A 23,405-nucleotide genomic window follows, 5' to 3' on the forward strand; every position below is an offset into this window, starting at 1 on the left:
GAGGCAGAGGCAGGTGGATCTCCAAGGAGGCTATCCTGGCCTACAGAGAGAGTTCCAGGACAGCCAGGGCTACACAGAGAAACCCTGTTTCAAAAAACAAAAAGGAAAAGCAACAATTAAAAAAAAAAGAAAGGAAAGAAAAAAAAAGGTGCTAACAGCTTATCTGGTTGGCTCTACTATAGGTCAACAGATGGCTTGCTGTGAATGATCTGAACATGCTTGATATCCCTTGGTTTACTACTGATGGAGCTCCTCTAAGGATCCTAAAACTGGACCGGTGGAGTGGATATGCTGTATAAAATCTCCACAGTAGGAGGGTCCAGACATGACCTTCACTGGTACTTTAAGAAACAGATCTGTGAGGGAGCATCAGGAACCCTGAAGAGCTGTCACCGTTCTCATTATGGCAAACCTAAAGGTGAGAGCTGCATACAACCTTGAAACTTAAATGCAATGGGTATATTGGATCCTGGTGTGGTGGGACCCAGTGGCAGTATTCGTTCACCAAAGACAAGGGAAGTGTATTTATGGACAGCAATGCTCAAACAATGATATGATCTGACTCATAGACCTATAGTGTTAGCTAATTAATCACTGTGTTCCCAGAAGTTAAACAGATAAGAGGCCTACTGAATTATTTGATTTGTACTAAGCAGAAATTCCAGAGTTAAGAACAAAAGGATACCTTGAATCACAGAGGCAGAGAGCTACAGGTCCTCAACTAATTCTCAGTTTTGAGCCAGTTTATGGATCCAGAATCCTATGAATAAAGGTGATGCCAGGTCCTATCAAGGACATTTCACTGTCCTGTCCTTCTCTAAAGGTACTTGTAGTCTTTTACCAGGAAGACTGTATAATGAGGAAAAAGAATTAAGTCAGACTTTTTGGGGTCTACTGAACACTAGCTCTACATTGATGTTAACTTAGGGAGGAGCTAAACAGCACTTTAACCCTCAAAATTAGAAACTTGTGGAGGTCAGGTCATCAAAACTGAGTATGTCCAGGGGGACTGTGAACTCATCCTGTGGTTATTTCCTCATTCTTAGAATGCATAATTGGAATTTATGCTTAACACGTAGTAAAATTCCTTTATTTGTTCTCTAACCTGTGCAGTGAGCGCTATTATGGTGGAAAAACCAAATAGAAGCCATTAGGGCTACCTTTACTTGGGAAAAACAGTGACCCCTAGACAATACTGTATCTCTGGTGGGATCAGAATGATCAGTACTACCATTAAGGACTTGAAAGATGCAAGGTGGCCGTTCTAGCCACAGGCCCATTTAACTTTCCTATTTGGACTGCAGATCTTGGAGAATGCCACTTGATTATTGTAGGCTTCACCACATGGTGAACCCAATTTCAGCTACTGTACCAGATGCATTTTCCTTGCCTGCATAGATTAACATGATATGTAGCTACTGACCTGGCAAATGCCATTTTTTACATACTTGTTCATAATGCTTACCAGAGGTGATTTGCTTTCAGCTGGCCAAGGTCAACAATACACTTTCACTGACCAACCACAGAGACACAGGGACTTCTAGCTCTGTGTGTTAATGCAGTTTTCAGGAATCTTGATTATCCTTCTCTTCCACAAATTATCACACTGGTTCATTACACTTATGACATCATGCTAACTGGACCACATGAGCAACTACTCCAGACTTTTTGGTATAGTATTTGTGTGTAGGAAGATGGGAAATATATTCAACTATATTTCAAGGGTCCTCTCTCAGTGAAATTCCTAGGAGTCCAGTGCTTCAGTGCTTGCTGATGTTTTGCAATTTAAGGTAGAGAATAAGTTATTGCATCTAGCCCTTACTTTAACCAAGAAAGAAGCACAATAGTTAGTCTATTGAATTTTGGAGGCATTTGGGTATGTTACTTCTGTCCACATACTAGGTAACTTTTAAAAATGCTGCTGGTTTTGAAATTTTTTTTATTATTTATTGCTGAGTGAGTGCAGGTGCTCCTGTGCCATGATGTGTGTGTGGAGATCAAAGGATAACTTTTGAGAATAGATTCTCCTGCCAACTTATGGGATTGGGAATCAAACTCAGGGCATCAGATCTGTCCCCATACACCTCTACCTGCTTAATCATCTCACTGGTCCTCTCCCGTGCAATTTTTGAGTAAGGCTCTGCTGTTACCTGCAGATAACTTCTTTCTTTTTAAGAGGGAAGTCTTGGACAGCTACTGGGCCCTTAGTGGAAAATAAATGCTTGACTATGGACCATTAAGTTACCATGTGACCAAAGCTGCCCATCATGAACTGGCTGTTATCTGATCCACAAAGCCATAAAGGCAGACATGAGCAGCAGCAAGCCATCAACAAAAGTTAAGTGTGCTGGTATAGACTGGGCCCAAGAAAGTCCTGAGGCCCAAGAGAGTTACTCAAAGTGACTCAAATGCTCACATTTCTTACTCTGCACCTATTCCTTACGGAGTGTGCCCTATGATCAGCTGACAGGGGGAGAGAAGGCTAGTGCTTGATCTGTAGATGGCTGTGCATGTTTTGTGGGCATTACTGGGAAATAAATGATTGGAGCATTATAACCCATCTTGGGGGCATTCCTGAAGGACAGTGGTGAGGAAAATGCCCACAGTGGGTAAACTTTGGGCAGTGCATCTGGTTATACATTTTACTCAGAAGGAAAAATGGCCAGATAGGTGACTATACACAGATTATTGAATTGTAGCCAATGATTTGGGTGGATGGTGAGGGACTTAGAAGATCATGATGGAAAATTGGTGACAGAGTATGTGGATAGACCTCTCCGAATAGGAAAAAAGATGTGAAGACATTCATGTTTTCATGTAAACTCACTAAAAAGTGACCTCATCAGAAACAGCCTGTAATCAAGTAGAGAAGACGACCTATTCTGTGGATAGCAGTCAATTATTTTTCCCCAGCCATCCCTGTCATTGCCTAATGGGCCCATGAACAAGGTGGTCATGATGGCAGAAATGAAGTTTCTTCAAGGGCTCAGAAATATGTACTTTGTAGTGGTCTGAATGAAAATGGTCTCCATATGTATGAAAATGGTTTTAATATATTTGAATGCTTGTTTCCCAGTTGGTAGAACTGTTTGGGAAGGATTAAGAGGTGTGGCCTTGTTGGGGCAGGTGTGTCACTGGGGGTGGACTTCAAGGTTTCAAAAGCCCACATTTCCCAGTTAGTGATCTCTGCCTCCTACTTGCAGAAAAGGATGTAAGCTCTCAGCTATTGCTCCAGCACCATGCCTGCATGCCTGCTGCCATGCTCCCTGTACTGATGGTCACGGACTCTAACCCTTTGCAACTTTAAGCCTCAAATTAAAGGTTTTCTTTTTTAAGTTGTCTTGTTCATGGTAACAGAAAAGTAAGACAGACTTCTACTCAGTAAGGGGGAACCTGGCTGTGACTGGTACTGAGTAATCTGCCAGCAGCAGAGGCCAAACCCTGAGCTCTAATATAGTATCATTCCCTCAGGTGACAGTTGAGTACATTGTACTATTTTCATCATGGAAGCAGCAACACTCTGTCAAAAATGCTATGGACTTACAGAACTACTTATCCACTGTAATGATATTCTAAACAGCATTGTTTATAGGGAATTTACTCCACAGCCAAAGAAGTGCAGCAGTGGGTTTATGATCATGGAATTCATTGGCCTTACTATGTTCCCCATCATCACCCAAAAGCAGCTGGCTTCACAGAATCATTATTTCCATCTTGAATCACAGCAGTTGCAGTCACTTGCACAAGAATCTCACAAGATTGGTGCCACTAATAGTGCTATTTTGGAAGGTGAGGGGAGGGTGCACATCCTTGTCTGTAGGATATATAAGCAATTAATAATTGCTGGTGGAGAGGACGCTGTTCTATTGTGGCATGGATGCCCTTAAGTTTATGTTTATGTTCTTGTAAGTTATCTTTCACCTATGCTCCTATAAGTAACCACAATTAAACTCACAGGTTCACCAAGCTAGACTTTGGTAAAATCCTTACTCATCACTCTATCAGACTCCTCAGGAAGAGTCATGCAACACTTGGTGCCTACACAGACATGAGAAAGCCAATGATGAATTCGGGAAGGTCAGCTGCATTGCTCTGACTATGAATAATAATAAGCCAGGCAAACTGAGGCTGAGCCATCTAAGGATGGAGTAAACATAGGGAAAATCCTGACATGGCTTTCTTTCCCTGTGTGATATAGAATGGCATACCTTCTTGCACTGCCCCTGCTGGGGGTGAGAACACATGTAACTGAGGTTGAGCTGTCTGCCCAGAGTGAACCTGTCTACACAAAATAAGGAATTACAATGGGAAGTAGACAGGCATACAGTGTCCTGTATATTGACCCTTGACTTGGTGAGTAAACTGGATAACAGGGAAGATAGAAGTACTGGCTTACCATTTCTTTCTTTCTTTTCCTTTTTGTTTGTTTGTTTTTTGAGACAAAGTTTCTCTATATAACAGCTTTGGGTGTCCTGGAACTCAATTGGTAGAACAGGCTGGCCTTGAACTCACAGAGATCTGCCTCTATCTTCTGAGTGCTGGGATTAAAGGCATGGACCACCACCTCCTGGATTACCATTTATTTTTTAAAGCTCTCTTTAAGAGACTGTACAAATAATCTCTCCTTGGATCCAAAATCTCGGGAGATGAGGTAGAAATGACAGTGAGTGAACGGGACACAAGAGAGGCAGTGTTTGACCTTCGGTTCACTGGGACGCTAAAGGAAGTTAATTCAGCTGGGTATTTGGTACAGGTACGCCACTTTTTTTGTGGCTTTGCTGAAACTCATAGTGGGTCATGATCTTTAAAAGGCAGAAGAGGATATTGCTATAATTAACAAGGCAATTCCATGTAGTTTATCTGGTAATTAAAAGAGGTTTATTTCAGGGTTAACTTATAACCAATAAGGGGTCGATTACAAGATCCGGGAGAAATGAGGTACAGTCCAGCGTAGTTCTTTGGGGAACTCTGACTTAGTCTGCAAATCCAGCCTCCAGGACCATGAGCAGCTAAGAGAGCAAACCTATATGCATCTCAAGTCTTAAGGGGCCTCCTCTTGGCCACACCCCAGGGGCAGGTCATAGGCAGGTTTGGCAGTTACTTGCTAGGGGCAGTGTTTCAAGGTCAAAGCTGGAACAGCTACCCACTATATCTCCCCCCATTTGTCTAAATGAAAGTTCTAACCTAATACAAAACTATATACAATAGCAATGATTATCAAATACTGTCCATGAGGAATAAGGGGTAATGACTAGACAAGATGGAACTACAACCAACAAGAACACCAAACAAGAAACACATACTAAAATCCAGAGGAGTCTAGAGCATAGGTAAATGGCATGTTACAGAGCTCATTCTAAAAGGTGTTCTATCCTGAAGAACCTGAATCTAATACTTAGTATGTTTTAGCTAAGATACAAGAAGATTGTAATTATAACTATTAGTCTTCAATCCCATCAAAGACCTGAGAAGGAATATAATAACACCTAAGAAACGGGAGAAGACACAAACAGCTTTTGGGGTTCTTGTGAGAGTCAGTTTGCCAAAGGTGTGGAAGGGGTACAGGAGATCCTTATTGTGCCCATTGCTGTAGAGTAAAGAATCTTGAGGGATGAGAAACGGTTCAGCCACTGTCCTAGTAGGATGGCCAAGGTTGTCTTCAGGTGAAGTCCATGAAGGGACCAGAGGCCTCATGTTAAAGAATGGATCTACAGGGTTGGAGATCATTCAGTGGTTAAGAACCCTTGCTGCTCTTGCAAAGGAACCAGGTTCAGTTCCCAGAACCCACATAACATCTCAAAATCATTCCTAACTTCAGGTCCAGGACATCCAATGTTCTGCTCTGGCCTCTGAGGTCACCAGGCATGCTTATGGTGCACAGACATAAATGCAGGCAAAATACCCATACACATAAAATAATAATAAAAACATTTGAAAGAGGAATGGATTTGCTGGTTCCTAATAACAGAATATTTGAGCCACAGTGGATCCCATTCCCCCTTGGCTCAGCTGGGCAGAGCAGCACAAACTTGCCTCTCCTGAGCCTATTTATAGGTCAGAGATATGTAGAAGTCCTGAAGCAGTAGTCCAGAATGATAGCGTAAGATAGCTCATGGACTATGGATTACAGAGGGCTAAATAAGGTAATGTCTTCCCAGCCATGCTGCTATATCCAAAATTGCTTTTTTTAATTAGATGAACTCATTTATTTGACCCATTAAGTTATGCAAAGAAAAATATATGCAACTGCATAAAAAGAACCACATTTTCATATTACTAAACACAGCAGTGGCCAAAAATAACGAATTGTAGAATGGACCCCAGGATTTAACACAAAAACACCCTGTACAGAAAAACTTCAGCCTTCTAACTTCACTGAATCCAGAACTACACGTGTTTCTTTATACTCCTCGACCTCTTCCAAGTCTTTTTCGCTTTCTAGAGACAGTCTCTCTATATAGTCATGGCTAGCCTGGTACTCCCATGCCTGCCTCTGCCTTCCAAAGGCTGGGATTAAAGGAGGGCCTGGCTTTTTGTTGTTTTGTTAAGTATCTACTTAATTGCTGAATTCTGAGACCAGTTTTCACTTACTTAGGTCACTGGCTTGGAATGGGAGGTCTCCCTTCACAGATACTGTCCTACCCTTTAAAACCTTTTGTGTGTATCTATCTGTGTGAGATAGGATCTTATGTACCCCAAATTGTCTTTGAACTCCCTAAGTAGCCAAGAATGACTTTGAAATCTTGACCCTCCTGCCTCTGCTTCTACTTCCCAAATACTGTGATTATAGATGTGCACCACCATTTTTTCTGTTGTTGTTTGGAGACAAAGTCATGTAGTCTAGGCTGGCCTCAGACTATGTAGCCAAAAATATCCTCAAACTCTTGATCTTGTCTCAGCCTCTCTAGTGCTGGGATTATAGGCATATACTATACCTATTAATTTATTTTTTGAGATAGGATTTTGCTATGTAGAATAAGCTTGCTTTGCACTCACTACAGAGCCCTGTATTAGAACTGGTGGCAATCCTCTTGCTTCTGAAGTGCTGGGGTTACAGGCATGCGCTAACACTGCCCACCAATGGTAAAAAAGTTTCATTACATAGACAATATGCTAACTTTTGAGTGTCTTACTGATTTATAAATGTATCTAAGAGATGTGCAACTGTTTCTAAAGGAGCAAAGATAAGCAATTGGTCTACACAGGGTACAGGGCACAGCTGTGAAATTCTTGGGCATCTTATGATTGGGCAAAGTGAAGAAGATACTCAATAAGGTGACTGTGAAAAATCCTGTAACAGCCTCTGCCTGTATAAATAAAAACACCAGTTAAGAAGTTTAAACAGGTGGGAAAAAGAAGTTTAAACAGCCGGGCGGTGGTGGCGCACACCTTTAATCCCAGCACTCGGGAGGCAGAGCCAGGCGGATCTCTGTGAGTTCAAGGCCAGCCTGGACTACCAAGTGAGTCCCAGGAAAGGCGCAAAGCTACACAGAGAAACCCTGTCTCGAAAAACCAAGAAAAAAAAAAAAAAAAGAAGAAGTTTAAACAGGTGGGAAAAGGTATTCCCAGAAGCCATAAGATTATTAAATGAAAAATCCCACTGCCAGAGGTGGGCTAACTCTCAACAAGTTGTAGGCCAGGGAGGCCTAAGTGCCCCTTGTATACAGGCTACTGCCATAGCTTGTTGGGACAGAACTGTTGCCAATGCTCTTGCTTAGCTATGGACACAGTATGTTAACAATCAACATGCCAGACAAGGTGTGTCTGCTGGTGCAATAGTGGCACAACTGTTATGGGTGCCATCAACTACTTTCCAGTTGGATTTAAGGCTCATTCCACAGGAAAGAACCATGTTTGGTACTGTAAGCCAAAACAAATATGGCTAGTGGGCAAGCTTCTGTTGTTTCGTTAAGAGGATATGATGGCTTCTCAAACTGCTTTCTAAGAGTTATGGTTTTTTGTTTGTTTGGTTTTTTTTAATGATTTTTCAGAGTTTCTCTGTGTCACCCTGGCTGTCCTGGAACTTGCTATGTACACTGTTGTGGAATATCATTTTAACTAAGCAAAAATGTGCTCCATTTGTTTATGCTGTAGAATATGACTTTACTGTGTAAAGGTGTGTTACTTTTGTTTATGCTGCATTTGTTTAAAGAAGTATGGATAAGTGTTAAACTATGAAAGATATGTTGCATCTGTTTCATCTTGTCTGCCTAAGGCACCTAATTGAAAAAGCTGAACAGCCAACAGCTAGGCAGGAGAAATGATAGGCAGGGCTAGCAGGCAGAGAGAATAAATAGGAGGAGAAATCTAGGCTTGGGAAGAATGAAGAGGAAGGAGAGAAGGGGAAGAATGGAGACACTCAGGGCAAGAAGCCAGGTAGACACCAGCCAGTCATACATAGAGACAGCAAGAAAGTAAGAAAAGGTATTAAGCCCCAAGGCAAAGGGCAGATGAAGAGAAACAGGTTAATTTAAAAGAGCAAGCCAGAAAGGTGCCCAAACTAGACTGTGCTTTCAAAACTAATAAGTCTCTGTGTCATGATTTGGGAACTGATTGGTGGTTAAAAGAAAAAGCCTGGTACAGCAGACCACTTGCTATGTAGACCAGGATGAACTTGAACTTAGATCCATCTGCCTCTGCTTAATATTTATGCTTATATCCACAGATTACTGATACTGTCAGCTTTAATTAGAGAAATTTCTTTATGTGGTTACTGTGGAGATTCATTACTCAAAGTACTAAGAAGAAATAACTCTTGTTGTGGTATGGTGACCCAATGCTCAGCTATAAATGAGATAAAATATTCATACATGTGTATCATCACCTCTTCCAGGTCTTGGAGAACATAACTGGAAGAAGAGTGTTATGTGGCTGTTTCTTCTGGGTCAGATGAGATCATTGGTGTCTTGAATCAGAGCAGCTATTACTGCTTCTTGTACAAGAAGACTTGTACAAGATTGGGCCCACTGTGGGTACAGTGTATGAGGCACACAAACTCCTCCCCTCTCCAAGGATAGATATGATTAACAAGTGCTAGCAGTGGGGAAGGGCTCTTCTTTAAAGGTGTAGCTGTCATTAAATTTCTCATGCTCCTGGAAGTAACCTCAATTAAACTAGTTTGTCAAAGTAGGTGAGTGGAATTCTTTATTAGGTTTGCTGTTGTCTTCTCTATTTGGGGTAAATAGAAATAGACTCTTCAGCTGGGCATGGTGACCCACGCCTTTAATCCTGAATTCAGGAGGCAGAGGCAGGCAAATCTCTTGAGTTTGAGGCCAGCCTGGCCTACAGAGCAAGTTTCAGGACTGCCAGAGAGACACAGAGTAACCCTGTCTCAAAAAATTAAAAAAAAAAAAAAAAAAGGAATACAGAATGGATAGCAGAAGACAGTTATAAATACCAGCCTCAGCTATGTTACAGTTACAGAAAGGATCATGTAACTGGCATGAGTATTTCTTTCCTGGTTAGGAATGTGTTTGTGTATATATAGCTATATATTGAACAGATAATCCTTGTTTTCTTTCCTCTCTTATTCCTGTATTTTTTTTTGTTTTTGTTTTTGTTTTTTGTTTTTGTTTTTCAAGACAGGGTTTCACTGTGTAGTTTTGGTGCCTTTCCTGGAACTCACTTTGTAGACCAGGCCTGCCTCTGTCTCCCGAGTGCTGGGATTAAAGGCGTGCGCCACCACCGCCCGGCCCTATTCCTGTATTATGTAGTATAACATTAGTTGACTTGGTAGCAGAGATGTCAGAAGAGTAAGTATTCTTCAAAGGATCTTATCTATTCTGGGGGAAGGAATGGATAAATTTTTGGCTGTATGCAGTTCTATCACATTAGGCAGACTTATGATCTTATTATTGTCTTTATTTGGAGATTAAGTGTGATATAAGGAGATACACTGGGAGTCAAGTTCACAAATGGTGAGCTTGTTATGATTAAGTCTGATTGTCAGTTTGACAGGGTTGAGGTGCCTGGGGATTAGTAAAGTACACTTCCAGGTGTGTCTGTGAGGACATGGCTAGAGAAGACTGAAACGTGGGGCAGCAACTGAGGGGAAAGACTCACCCCAAATGTGAGCAGTGCTGCCCAATGGGCTGAGGACTCAGATGAAATACAAGTGGAAGAGGAGAATGCCAGCCAGCAAGCACAAACTCCATTAATCTTCAGCAAGCACTGCTATTGCTGTGTGGATCCACATCATAATTGATTCCCAAGGAAACCCCAGGCCTTGAACCTGGGACTGAATCATTGTCTCACTCATTCTGAGGCTACCAGTTTCTTGTACTGTGCCGCAGGCACTAGGTTCTTAGGCTCTTCATTGTGCAGACAGCTATTTTTGGACGACCTAGCCTCCAATTGTGTAAGATAACCCAATAAATGCCCTTTCATAATTTAATATATAAACACATATGCACATTTACCTATGATTATACAGGCAGATATAACTTTCTATTGTTGCTGTTCTTCCAAAAGCAATAGAATACAAATACAGCCACCATGCCTGACCTATGATGGTTCCCTTTTGTTTTTTGAAAGAGTCTCATAATGTAGCTATTGATGGCCTGAAATTCTCTATGTAAACCAAGCTGGCCTCTAATTCAAAAGGGATTTGCCTGCCTCTGCCTCCCCAGTGCTGGGATTAAAGGGTGAGCAACCACCCTGGATTGTTTCTTTTAAGACCTAAACTCATATTGTTCTACTAATATTTAACTCTAGGATAGTAACATGAACAAGACATTTCATTAGTCTGTCTTTCCATTTGTAGGAAGGGAAAATGTTGCTTACATTATTAGGTCTTCTATGAATAGGAAGCATATGGGGCTGGAGATATGGCTCAGTAGTTAAGTATCAAGAGCTACTGAGAGCCAGCCTCAATTCCTCTCAAGGTTCAGAGAGAAGGTTCAAGGGATCGAAGGGTGAAAGAATCTCTCAATCCATGCTTCTTCATGCCAGCTTCTTTATTAACCCTCTGTGCTGCAAAGTTTTTTGGTTTATATAAACATGCGAAACAAAGGCAGTTTCCTGGTAATCACAAAGTTACAGAGCTAGAATTTTTTCTCAGGAACAAGAAGCAGATAGGAGCTGTCCCGAGTGACATCATCAGCATCTTTCTGGCCCCGGAGAGGCATGGCCAGAAAGACACCTGGGCAGCATTAAGAGACAGTAAAGTTGATTTAGGAGGGTTTAAATTTTAAGAAGGGAGAAGGGGAGTTTGTGCATGATACTACATTCCTAGGTTAAAATCCTGTATCAATAAACCAAAGTGAGAGTAGGTGTAGGGAATTAGTAGCTTTTAGGGTAGAACTAGAGGTTAGCACTTTCCAAGTTGGCTGCAGGAAAATTTAGGGCACTTGCTCTCCCTAATCAGGACGGACTGGAATCAAATGAAGATATCTTGGACGACCCTTTATCTCTGAAGGTCCCAAATGTGATCTATTTGAAAGACTCCCTTCCTGACCATATGTCCTGCCAAATGGGAGATAATCGCAGGGAGTTAGCTTCTAATGTTTGTTTCAGGGAACAGAGCGGAGATTAGGCTGTGGGAACCAAGGTTATTGACTGTCGGACTAGATTCTCTCACTGAAGGTCCCAGAAGAGTGGGGAGGAAGTCACCCAGCATATGGGAGAAATTTGCCCAGTAATTTACACACTGCTGGGTCTTTTTTGGGATGGGTCCCACTCAAAGAAGGGGCAGTTATGGTTTCACAAGAGATTTGCTGTAAGAACAGCTATAATACAAAAGGCAGTACTCCCAGAGCCTTGTGACTGAGTCTCCTCCATCAGAATGCATCAATTCTGGTGGGTTGCTTCTGCTTTATCAGCTGAAATTCTACTGTATAGTCCTGCAGACTGTAGCAGTTAAGAGTACTGGCTTTCTCTTGAAGAGGACCTGGGTTTGGTTCCCAGCAACCACATGGCAGCTCACAACTATCTGTAACTCCAGAGGTTCCAACACTCTTTTCTGCTCCCCTTGGGCACTGCATATTTGCATTAAAAAAGGAAAGCATATTTAAATACTTAGTATAGTATCCACATTATATGTACTTACTAACTGTGCTACATCTGAAAAGGGCCTGTGGCACAAGACTCTAATCCCAGTTATTTGGGTGGCTGAAGCAGGGTTGTGAGTTTAAGGCTTGTCTGGGAAACTCAGACTGTCCCAAAATAAAGTAATAAGAAGGCTGGAGCTATATTTAGTGGAAGGGTATTTGCCTAGTATACACAAAGTTCTAGGTTCAATTCCTGGAACCACAATAAATTTTAAAACTGAGAACTGGTGAGATGGCTCAGTGGGTAAAGGTTCTTGCTGCACATGCTTGGCAATCAGAGCTCAAATTCTGGAACCCATGTAAAGGTACAAGCAGAGAACTGATTGCCCAAAGTTGTCTTCTGACCTCCCTACATAGCACCATTGCACTCATGCCCCCTCATTATGGGCAAACACAGGGGCTCGCGCGCACACACACACACACACACACACACACACACACACACACACAAGCTTTGTCCTGCTGAGTGCTTTGATTAAAGGGAAGTACTAACACAACTGGCTTAAAAATAAATTCTTCCCTGGCGGTGGTGGCACACACCTTTAATCCCAGCACTCGGGAGGCAGAGGCAGGCGGATCTCTGTGAGTTCAAGGCCAGCCTGGTCTCCAAAGTGAGTTCCAGGAAAGGTGCAAAGCTACACAGAGAAACCCTGTCTTGAAAAAAAAATAAATAAAATAAATTCTTCAAATAAAATAAAATAAAATAAAAATCTGGGTATGGTGGCTCACATTTGTAATACCAGCACTCATAAACTGAGGCAGGAGGACTGCCATGAGGTTCAGGTTAGCCTAGGCTACAGAGTGAGACCTTGTCTCAAAAAAAAAAAAAAAAAAAAAACCAAGATAGTCACTTGCAATTTAATGTATATGGAAGATATGGGCGGTGTAACTTTAATGCTAGCATTCAGGAAAAAAGGCAAAGGGACCACTGTGAGCTGGAGGTCAGCCTGGTCTACATAATGAAATAACAAAGTGGACCCCTGACCACATGTGCACATGCACATACACACATATACTCATAAATAAGTAAATAAAACACAATGGGCATCATCGTAAATAGCTTCTACTATCCCAATTTTTCCTTCCCTTAATCTACTCTCAAATCAGCAAATAAATGGATTCTTTAAAATTTTTTATGTGTGCATGTATGTGTATATAACATATGTATGAGGTACATTTGTGCCATCATGCATCTGTAATCAGAGAACAACCTTAAGTGTCCTCAACTTCCACCTTGTTTTTGAGGTAGGGTCTCTCATTTTATTCCTGTGTTGCATAATCCAGACCAGCTGGCCTGTAAATTTCCAGAGGATTCTCCTGTCTTGGCCTCCCACCTCACCATAGGAATGATAGTATTATAGAAATGCACAGTTTTTCCATGGGTTCTGGAACTCAGGTCATAAAACTTATGTAGTGCTTTTACCTACTGAACCATAGCCCCAGCCCCCAAATGGATTCTTTAACCCTGCAATGGCTTCATCTACCGCACTATCCCTCTTACTAATCTGTGATTCTCTTAGGCACATTACTGCCTTAGGGCCTTTTGCTTTTTTTTTGGTAAGCATTATCAATGATCTTTATCATCACTGAACACTTTTAAAAAGAACTATTATATATTCAGTGCAATCTGGGTACATGACTAAAAAATAAGGAAGCAGACTAAGTTGTTCATTCTAAATATTAACTAAGGAAGGAATCTTAATATATAATTTTAGAATTTTTATAGGTTTTTTGAGACAGGGTTTCTTGTGTAGCTCTGGCTGCTGTCCTGGAACTCAATCTGTAGACCAGGTTGGCCTTGAACTCACAGAGAACTGCCTGCCTCTGCCTCCCAAGTGCTGGGACTAAAGGTGTGCACCACTACTGCCTGGCTTCAAAACCATTTTTAAACATTTTGACTGTATGTATGTCTGTGAACCACATCAGTGCAGTGTCCACAGAGGCCAAAAGATGAATCCCATGGAACTGGAGTTATAAGATGGCTGTGAGCTACCATATGGGTGCTGGGAATTGAACCCAGGTACTCTGGAAGAGCAGCCAGTGCTCTTACCTGCTGAGCCATCTCTCCAGATGTTCAAAACCATTTTTAACTGACACATGCAAATTATATATTTATCATGGATAGCATATTTAGTGTACAAGTATGTTGTGGAATTGGCTTAAGTTAATTAACATACCCATTTTCTCAGGTATTTCTTTTTTATTTTTGAGACAGTGTCTCATGTAGCCCAGACTGGGCTTAAAATCACTATGTAGCTGATGATAACCTTTTACACCTGATCCTCCTTCCTCTACCTCCACTGTTGGGATTACAGATGTGGGCAACCATGCACAACTAGGTATTTACTTTTTGTGGTGAAACACTTAAAACCTACTTTCTTATCAACTTCCAAAATATGCTATCTTGTTATAACTGAATACTAGCCTGTACAAAAGAGCTCTAGGACTTATTTCATACTAACTGAAAGTATGTATGAAATAAGTAACCCCTTGCTAACCACATTCTACTAGACTGTGTCTTCAAGGTCTAGAAACACAATTTTTAATAAAAAAATTTTTTTTGAGACAGGGTTTCTCTGTGTAACAGCACTGGCTGTCCTTGCACTCTCTTTGTAGACTAGGTTGGCCTTGAACTCACAGAGATCCACCTGCTTCTGCCTCCCTGAGTGCTGGGATTAAAGGTGTGTGCTACCACTGCCCAGCTACAAAATTCTAACATTTTGTGAAAAGGAATCATACTTTTTTTGAGAGAGAGATAGGGTCTCTCTATGTAGCTCTGGATGTCCTGGTTCTATAGACCAGGCTGGTCATGAACTCACAGAGATCCATATGCCTCTATGTCCTGAGTGCTGAGATTAAAGGTGTATACTACCATGCCTAGATGATTTTTATTTTTTATGTATATGGGTATTTTACCAGCATGTATGTCTGTGTATTTTATGCATGCAGTGCCTGTGGAGGCCAGAAGAGATGAAAGATTCCCTGGAACTGGAGTTGCAGAAAGAAGGTTGCTAGCTGTCATGTTGGTGCTAGGAATCAAACCTGGCTCCTCTGAAAGATTAGCAAGTGTTCTTAACCACTGAGCCATCTTTCTAGCTTTGGTTGTTGTTTTTAGATAATGTCTTGCTATGTAGCACAGGCTGGCACTGAATTCTTTCTTTCTTTTTTTGGGGGGAGGAGGTAGGATCTCTCTGTGTAGCCTCAGCTGTCCTGGAACTCATCCAGGCTGGCCCCGAACTCACAGAGATCTGCCTGCCTTTGCCTCCCAAGTGCTGGAATCACTTCTTTTTTTAGAGTGGGTCTAAAGTGGCCCAGGCTGGTTTCTCAACTGACTACTTAACTGAGAATGTCCTTGAACTCCTGATCCTCCTGCTCCCACTTCCCAAGTACTGGTATTACAGGTGTATGCCACTATGCTTGGCTGGCTCTGAGTTCTCCATCATCCTTTCTCAGTCTCTGGGAATGATGGCATTTCAGGAATATGCTACCATGTTTGGCAAGAAAAAAAATGTATAGAATAAAACCTTAATATAAATCTTTTTTTTTTGTTTTTTTTGAGACAGCTTAATATAAATCTTAAGGCATATCAGTCTTAATTTTTTTTTTTTTTTAAGACAGGGTTTCACTATGTGGCCTGAGTGCTCTGGAAGTCTTTGTGTAAACCAGGCTGGCCTTGACGTCTGTTTGCCTCTCTCTCCTAAGTGCTGAGGTTAAGACATTAGCATCATGCCCAGTAGTATATTGGTTTTATGAGCAATTCAACCTTATGGTTGAAGGTCAACATTTTTTCAGTTTCTGTTTGCTGAGGTTTCCCCTCCCAAAGCCTATTTCCCCCTATTAACTAGAAAACCCAACTGCATTCTTTTTAGATAATTCGAGCTGTTACTTATCCCTCAAGATGACCATTATAAACACCTGGTTTTGGTGCAAAATAACATAGCTATGGGAGATTGAGATTGCCCATCGAACATGCCCTAGTATTTTTAAGAGTTTTGATCTATCTTTGCATTTTAGGAAAAGACCAATAACAAAAAAATGAAATTTAAGGTGTATTCTAGAAATGTATTAAGGTTTTAAGATGGGTGTGTAGATCTGTCCTTTAATCCCAGCACTTGGCAGGCATATTTTTGAGTTGGAGGCCAGCCTGGTCTCCTATGGAGTTCCAGGACAGCCAGGGCTATTTAGTGAGATACAGTCTCTAAAAATAAATAAATAAATAAATAAATAAATAAATAAATAAATAAATAAATAAATAAATAAATAAGGAAGAAAGGATTTTACTGTAGTGATAATATATATATATCTCCAGCATATATGAAAGCTACAAGGTGTTAGTGTCAAATGCATTATTACAACATTGGTACAGTTTCTACTGTTTATGTATTTGCTTTCTTTTTTTTTTTTTTTTTTTTTTTTTTTTTTTTTTTTTTTTTTTTGGTTTTTCGAGACAGGGTTTCTCCGTGTAGCTTTGCGCCTTTCCTGGAGCTCACTTGGTAGCCCAGGCTGGCCTCGAACTCACAGAGATCCGCCTGGCTCTGCCTCCCGAGTGCTGGGATTAAAGGCGTGCGCCACCAACGCCCGGCCTATGTATTTGCTTTCTACTACATAAAATGTTTATCATTTCAAGTTCTTTCGAACGCTCCTCACTTTTTTACAATTAATTTCTGTGAGTCGGGAGTCTTGCTCCATGGGCTAGGCTAGCCTCCGACATCTGGGCTCAGGCATTCCTTCTGTCTGGAACTACAGGTGCCCACCACGGTACTGAGCTTGCTCCACTTATTTTCTACTCTACAGACATGACTTTTCAGGAATAGTTCATTCTTCGTGTAACATTCTTTTTTTCCATTCTAGAATTCTATTATAACGTTTATTACTTTAGAAGCCTTCGTATTCCAGTGCACATACCCAGAAATCGATGCATCAAAGGTTTAATATTACTTTAATGTGTGAGCTTTTTCTTAGTATTTAGACTTTGTACAGAATATTCATACAACTTCATGGTTCTCCTAGCAAACAACTTCAAGATCCATGTGAGGCTTTAAAAAAACTAATTAGCCTTACCTTTATTAGGCGGTATTAACTACTGAGCAAGAAAACCATGCATGCACAGATTCAATGTCTAGCTTCCAAAGCCACGGGCTCTGACCCTCGCCCCTTCCTCTAGACAGCGAGTGACGGCGATAGCACAGGAGACACGGGCGCCAACACAACCTACTTTCTCAAGAACCAGCCAGTGCTCACCCCTCAGATTTCAGGTGAGACTTGAAAACACAAGTCCTGTGCACTTAGGCTCTTCTTCCCAACCCCACTTGCAAACAAACCACCAACGAACAAAAACAAAACCGTGAAGTGTAATAAACCCCAATCTTTCTCTATCTTCGGAGAAAAACCGCCTCTGGGAGGCGTAGAGGGGCTCAGGACCCTGCACCCATCGGGACCGCCCGCGTCCTCCCCAGGAGGGCGAGCACAGCTGGGACGCACAGGTCCACACACCGGACCTCACTGCTCGGCTCAGGCTCAGTCTCGAGGGGTGCCAGCCGGCCGAGGCCAAGGCGGCGCCCTCCCTCGGCTTCTCGAGTTAGGGTCTCTCAGCGAAGCGCCAGAGCGCCCACCGACTCACCTCACCCAAGGAACGCCTGAGCGCAGCTCTGCGAGCGGAGCTTTCCCACAGGCATGGAGAGGGCGGCACCCAGGGGGAGGGGTTTGCGCTCGCCCCGCCTGGCGGAGCGCGCCAGGTGAGCACGCGTGCGCAGTGGGACCGTGAGCGACCCCGCCCCCTTCGCCTCGGCCCCGCCCTCGCGGGGGCGGGCTCGCGAATGGGCGGGGCCGCGACCAAGGGGGTGGGGGGCGGAGAACGAGCGGCCGTGGACGGCGCCTGCGCGGTGGGCGTGATCCGGGCACTTAGGGCAGGATGAACGCTGCTTTCCAAGATGGCGACGGAGGGAGGAGGGAAGGAGATGAACGAGATTAAGACCCAATTCACCACCCGGGAAGGTCTGTACAAGCTGCTGCCGCACTCGGAGTACAGCCGGCCCAACCGGGTGCCCTTCAACTCGCAGGGATCCAACCCTGTCCGCGTCTCCTTCGTAAACCTCAACGACCAGTCTGGCAACGGCGACCGCCTCTGCTTCAATGTGGGCCGGGAGCTCTACTTCTATATCTACAAGGGGGTCCGCAAGGTACCGACCCGAGCGTCACCGGGGGCACGCCGGCGCTGCGGGCCGAAGCCGGGAGCTGGGCGGTGACAGCGAGGCCGGGGTGACCGGTGGGGGCGGCCGGCGCTGGGACTTTTGAGTGGGCCGGTAACTCCGCTGGGGTACTCCGGAGGAGAAGGGGTTCAGGAGTGAGGCGGGTGACGGCTGCGGTGCCTCGAAAGGGACGGGGCTCTGGAACCGGGGCGCGAGCACAGACCCCGGGAGCAGCTGCCTGCCTTCCCCCCGGTGGGGTCCGTCGGGTTCCGACACTGCCGGGGAGCGGGCCTGCGAGTCCCCGGAAGAGGTGCGGCGGCCGTCTTAGGGTGGCCTCGCCTCCCGGGAGGCTCGAGAATCCTGCCCTGGGTGAGGGAACCGGGGCGCGAGGCGCCTTGGAAAGGTCCGTAAGGCGGAACCGGGACAGGGAGGCGGAGGACTTGGAGACTAGGTCAGAAAGGACCTGCTCGGCACGCAGGGCTACTCCACCTGCTGCCGCACTGACACTTCCGAGGAGCCTCTTCTCCCGGTGTCAACACTGTTTCCAAAGACCTTCCCGGGAGTACTGCTGTCATTGTCTCCGCGGGGGAACCTTCTCCTGAAAGATTTTTGAAGAGGGACAGTCTGTCCCTCGTACTATGAGAGGGCTGGATACTCACGCTTGGGAGGTTGCAATGATGTTCTCAATAAGCTAAGTTGCTTCAGAGGTGTTCTGTGTGAGTGAGCCTAGATTTATCTTGTCTAACGAGTCGGGCTGTCCCAAACAGGGAGGGATATGCCTTAAATGCTACTTTAAAGTAACCAGCCAAGAACTTAACAGTAATTCTGTGAAGCACGTCACCGTGTTTAAAAATGTCTCGTTAAAAGCAGCAATTTATTGGCGCTTTCCCCTCCTTTTTGTCATTGGCAGTGTAGCTATGTTCTGAGAATTGCTTGTTTTTAACTTTTGACTGTTGAGTGAGGAAGTGATGTAGCCCATAGCACCTCGGACGGAATGTGACAAGGTGATGAAAGATTAACTTATAAATGTTCAGTTAGTGGGAAAATAAGTTGTCCATATTGAAGAGTACACACATTACCAAGGTTTAATATAGCCAAAGTCAGTTGGTTTTTCATATTGTGTTATATGGTTATGAGAACAAAGAAGGAGATAATGGTATGCAAGCGTAACATGTTTTTTCTTTGGCCCAAGGTGAATCTTTGATTTGTATTTAGTCAGTGTACTACGGTGTTGGAAGGTTTTGAAAATAGCCAGTTGGCTCTTTCCTCTCATTTGGGATTGGGAAAGTGGTTTGTAGTGTAGGAGCTGAAGTTTTAGTGTTACCTTCCAACTTTGTTACTGACTCATTGGTGACCTTGGACACTTTTGAAACTTTTCCTGCATTTCTTTACAAGAGAGAGCTGCAGTGCACATTATATATAATTTGTGATACAGTAGCTGTCATGGCCATTAGAGTCCTGACACACTCAGTAGATGTAAATTAGAGAAGCAAGCATTAAGTGACTGTCAAAAGAAGCTGCCATCTCAACATTCCTCCTCTGAATACCACAGTATTCAGATTTTTCTCTGGAAAACATTTTAAGACTATGTTATCAAGACAGCTTTAGGGAGATGGCTCAGTGGGTAAGAACTTGCACTGCTCTTACAGAGGACTCCAGTTCAGTTCCCAGAACCCATGTCAGGCTACTCACAACTGCCTGAAACCCCAGCTCCAGGGAATCTGATGCCCTTTTCTGGGTTCTGAGTACCCACTTATAGCGCGCGCGTGTGCGCGTGCACACATGTAATTTAAAAAATAAAATAAATCTGAGAAAAACTGTAATTAGATCCTACCGTGATTGTGTACACCTGCAATCCTAGCACTCAAATTGTGATTTTTGTAGCCAGCCAGGACTATAGTTATCAAGTTCGAGGCCAGCCTGGGCTACAGTTAGCAAGTTGAGGCAGATATGAGCTATATAAAACATGGGCTGTATAGTAGGACCCTACATCAAACAAAACAAAACAAAACAAAACCAGGTGGGTATGGTGGCACAAACCTTGACAGGTGGATCTCTGAGTTCAAGGCCAGCCTGGCCTACATAGAAGTACAGGCCCGTTAGGGCTACATAATATGAATATCTAATTCATACTCATAATATGAATATTCATAAATATGAATATCTCAAAAAACCAAAACACTCTCCCAATCCAAAACCTATCAAACAAAAATAATGATGATGTAAAAATACAACATACTTAATTAAAAGTTGAATTCACAGGGGCCAGAAGATTGCTCAGTAGTTAAGAGGACTTGGTGCTCTTCAGAGCCTAGCTTCCACACCAGGCAGCTCACAGCCACTTGTAATCACTGCTCCAGCATATTCAAAGCCGCCTTCAGACCTCTTTGGGCACCTGCATACATGTGGCATTCAGACGTGCGTGTGTAAGTAAATAATAAAAAGTTTAAAGAGTGAAACATTAATGATTGCTAGTTCAGGTATTGCTTCCTTTCCTTCATTTTCTGTCCCTCCCTTGCCCCCCCAGTGTTGGGTGTGGACAGAACCCCAGAGCCTCTGGCATGTTAGGGAGGTGTTCCCTCGAAGTGTTACACACCCGTCCTGAAAGGCTCCCCCCACCCCCTTCATTCTCAGGACAAACTTCATCTGGGTCTAGTAGCTCTGGTTTGCATAGTTAAAAAAAAAAGACCATTTGTTTAGAAGTGTCCTTATAATGGTGTACTAAGATCTTTTAAAAACTATGTTAAAACATTCTTTAAAACACATCTGAAGCCAGGCAGTGGTGGCACATGCCTTTAATCTCAACACTCAGGAGGCAGAAGCTGGCAGATTTCTGTGAGTTTGAGGCCAGGTGGTCTACAAAGCCAGTTCCAGGAAAAAAAAAAAGGTCTGAAATATTGCCACATGCCTTTAATCATAGCATTTGGGAGGCAGAGGCAGGCCTGGTCTACAAAGTGAGTTCTAGGACAGCCAGGGCTACACAGAGAAACTCTGTCTCAAAAAAAAAAAAAAAAAAAAGTCAAAAGTCTGAAATACTTAAGTTGCCTTTAAGTGGGCGATTTGAGTGCGTTGATACTTTGGGGGGGGGTGTAAAATTTTATGTATCTATCTTGTAGGTACATTTGTATTTTGTGGCAGATATTTAAACTCTCCTAGCTGTTGCAATTGAAGTTTTTCTTTCATAACTGAGTTTGTACTTATTGTCATTTCTGAATATAATTGACTTTTTTTTTTTTTTTTTTTTGACAAGGTCTCAAATAGACCAGTCTGGCTTTGAACTTGTCAAGTAGCAGAGGATGATCTTGAACTCCTTATTCTCCTTGCCTTTATCTTTCAAACTCTAGGAATACAAATGCTATAGGATAGTGACCTTTTTTTTTTTTTTTTTTTTGGTTCTGAGTTCTGATTTGAAAATAGAGCTAATAATTTGCCCTGTATAGTGGCTTGGGAGGGTTGAGAATTAGAGGCCACTTTTCACCATATAGTGAGACTCTTTCTCAACAAAGCAAGCAAAATAGTTAATAGTCATCTTTAATTAGGAAGTCAGAATTTTACTTTTAGGTTAAGTAGTAAGTAGGTCTTTTACATTTTTGACAGTTGGCCATTTTGACATATTTTTGTTTTCTGCTTTTTTTTTCAAGGAATATAAGAGGTGTGTGTGTTGTGTGTGTGTGTGTGTGTGTGTGTGTGTGTGTGAGAGAGAGAGAGAGAGAGAGAGAGCGAGCGAGCGAGAGAGAGAGAGAGACAGCAACAGTGAGTGCACGCTCTGGGGATCAAGCCTCATAATACATGTTAGGCAAGAACTCTGCCACTGAGGCACATCCCGCAGTCCAAGGAATATAAAATTTTACAGGTATTCGAATCACCTAGAAGCCCCAATTTGGGTGAGGTTTACAACTAAATTAAACACGTGTGAAATGGGTAATATTGAACCCAGGGCCTTAATGTATGCTGAGCGAACACTACCACTGAATTATCTGTTGCCTTTGCCCCCCAAATTATTTTTTGAGACAAGGTCTTACTATGTAGCCTAGACTGACCTTGAACTTGTGTTCTGCCTGTGCAGGTTCTGGGATTACAGACATTTCACGAACTAAGTGTATGTGTTCTCTTTCTGCAGAGGAAGCATGGGGTCCCGAGGGACTGAAGTGTAGGGAAGTAGTCTGACACTGAGAAGTATAATATATAGGCTCTTTTAAATGCTTAGAGGTCAGAGTCGAGCACTAGATGGGACTTAGAGTATATGTCATTTCATCTCCCTCAGAAAACCAAGCCTAGAGAGAAGATATAAACATTTATTAGTGTTTTTCATTATAAGGAAAATGAAGCACATATGAGCATAAAAAAATTGTTTTAGACAAATCATACTTTTTGTTGTTGTTTTCAAGACGGGGTTTCTCTGTATAACAGCCCTGGCTGCCTCTGCCTCCCCATTGCTGGGATTAAAGGCATGTGCCACCATGCCGGGCCTGACTATCCAAGGATACTATATGTACATATCTTAGGCACTTCAGAATTTAGCCAGTGTTGGGTTACACATTGTCTGAGTTTTTTCTTTTTTCTTTTTTTGACATAGGGTCTCACTATGTAGCTCTGGCTGGCCTGGAACTTACATAGAGATCCTGTTGCCTCTGCCTCCTCACCCCCTGGTGTTCAGTTTAATGGTTTAAAGGGGTGTACTACCATGCCAGGCCTTCACTGAATCTATATCAGCCTTATGAGGAGATGGAAGCCCCTTCTCACAATGAGGAAATCCAGAAGGAGATTTCTTATGTGCTGAGATGAAGTTTGTGAATCAGATTTGCTTAGCTAAAGACAGTATGAACATCAGAATTAGTACTGCGCTAATCATTTCAACAAAGATTTGAGTGACTACCATAATACTAGTAATACTGAGCAGGATGCTATGAGAGATGAGAAAGACGCCTCCCACAGAACTTTGAATTATTAGCTTTTAAATATTTTATGACTTACTTTATCATTAAGAAAAAAAGATTGTTTCAGGAAAAAGATGCCAAAGGTAGCTGTTTTATTGGACCTGTCCTTTTATTTTATGGAGACTTTTTTACATAAATGTGAATGGTCTCCATTCACATCTCAGTTTGACTATCACTTCCCCCGCAAGTCCTTATGTGAATTCACAGGTTAGATCAGTCCTCCTTTCCATGTT

The 23,405-nt window shown here is 42.7% G+C and overlaps 1 protein-coding gene and 1 pseudogene across 10 annotated transcripts in view; one reads left to right on the plus strand and one right to left on the minus strand.

The window, feature by feature from the left end:
* The window catches only part of LOC121822491 (eukaryotic translation initiation factor 4E pseudogene), a 38,163-nt pseudogene extending 20,366 nt beyond the window's left edge, over positions 1-17,797 (minus strand). The window contains exon 1 of the transcript XR_013044548.1: positions 17,668-17,797. The product of XR_013044548.1 is annotated as a eukaryotic translation initiation factor 4E pseudogene (transcript). The remainder of the gene's footprint in view (positions 1-17,667) is intronic.
* The window catches only part of Wdr20 (WD repeat domain 20), a 66,636-nt gene continuing 60,177 nt past the window's right edge, over positions 16,947-23,405 (plus strand). For 4 of the 9 annotated variants that reach the window (XM_006992134.4, XM_006992135.4, XM_006992136.4 and 1 more), the window contains exon 1: positions 17,860-18,226. In XM_006992134.4, coding sequence (XP_006992196.1) covers positions 17,978-18,226 — 249 coding nt within the window. In that variant the 5' untranslated portion in view covers positions 17,860-17,977. Of the gene's footprint in view, positions 17,303-17,859; positions 18,227-23,405 lie in introns of those variants that run through there. The other 5 variants (XM_042261191.2, XM_076551400.1, XM_076551399.1 and 2 more) reach the window with 4 other exon arrangements.

The sequence above is a fragment of the Peromyscus maniculatus genome, chromosome 14 (assembly GCF_049852395.1).
Source record: "Peromyscus maniculatus bairdii isolate BWxNUB_F1_BW_parent chromosome 14, HU_Pman_BW_mat_3.1, whole genome shotgun sequence".
In the NCBI taxonomy this organism is placed as follows: domain Eukaryota; kingdom Metazoa; phylum Chordata; class Mammalia; order Rodentia; family Cricetidae; genus Peromyscus; species Peromyscus maniculatus.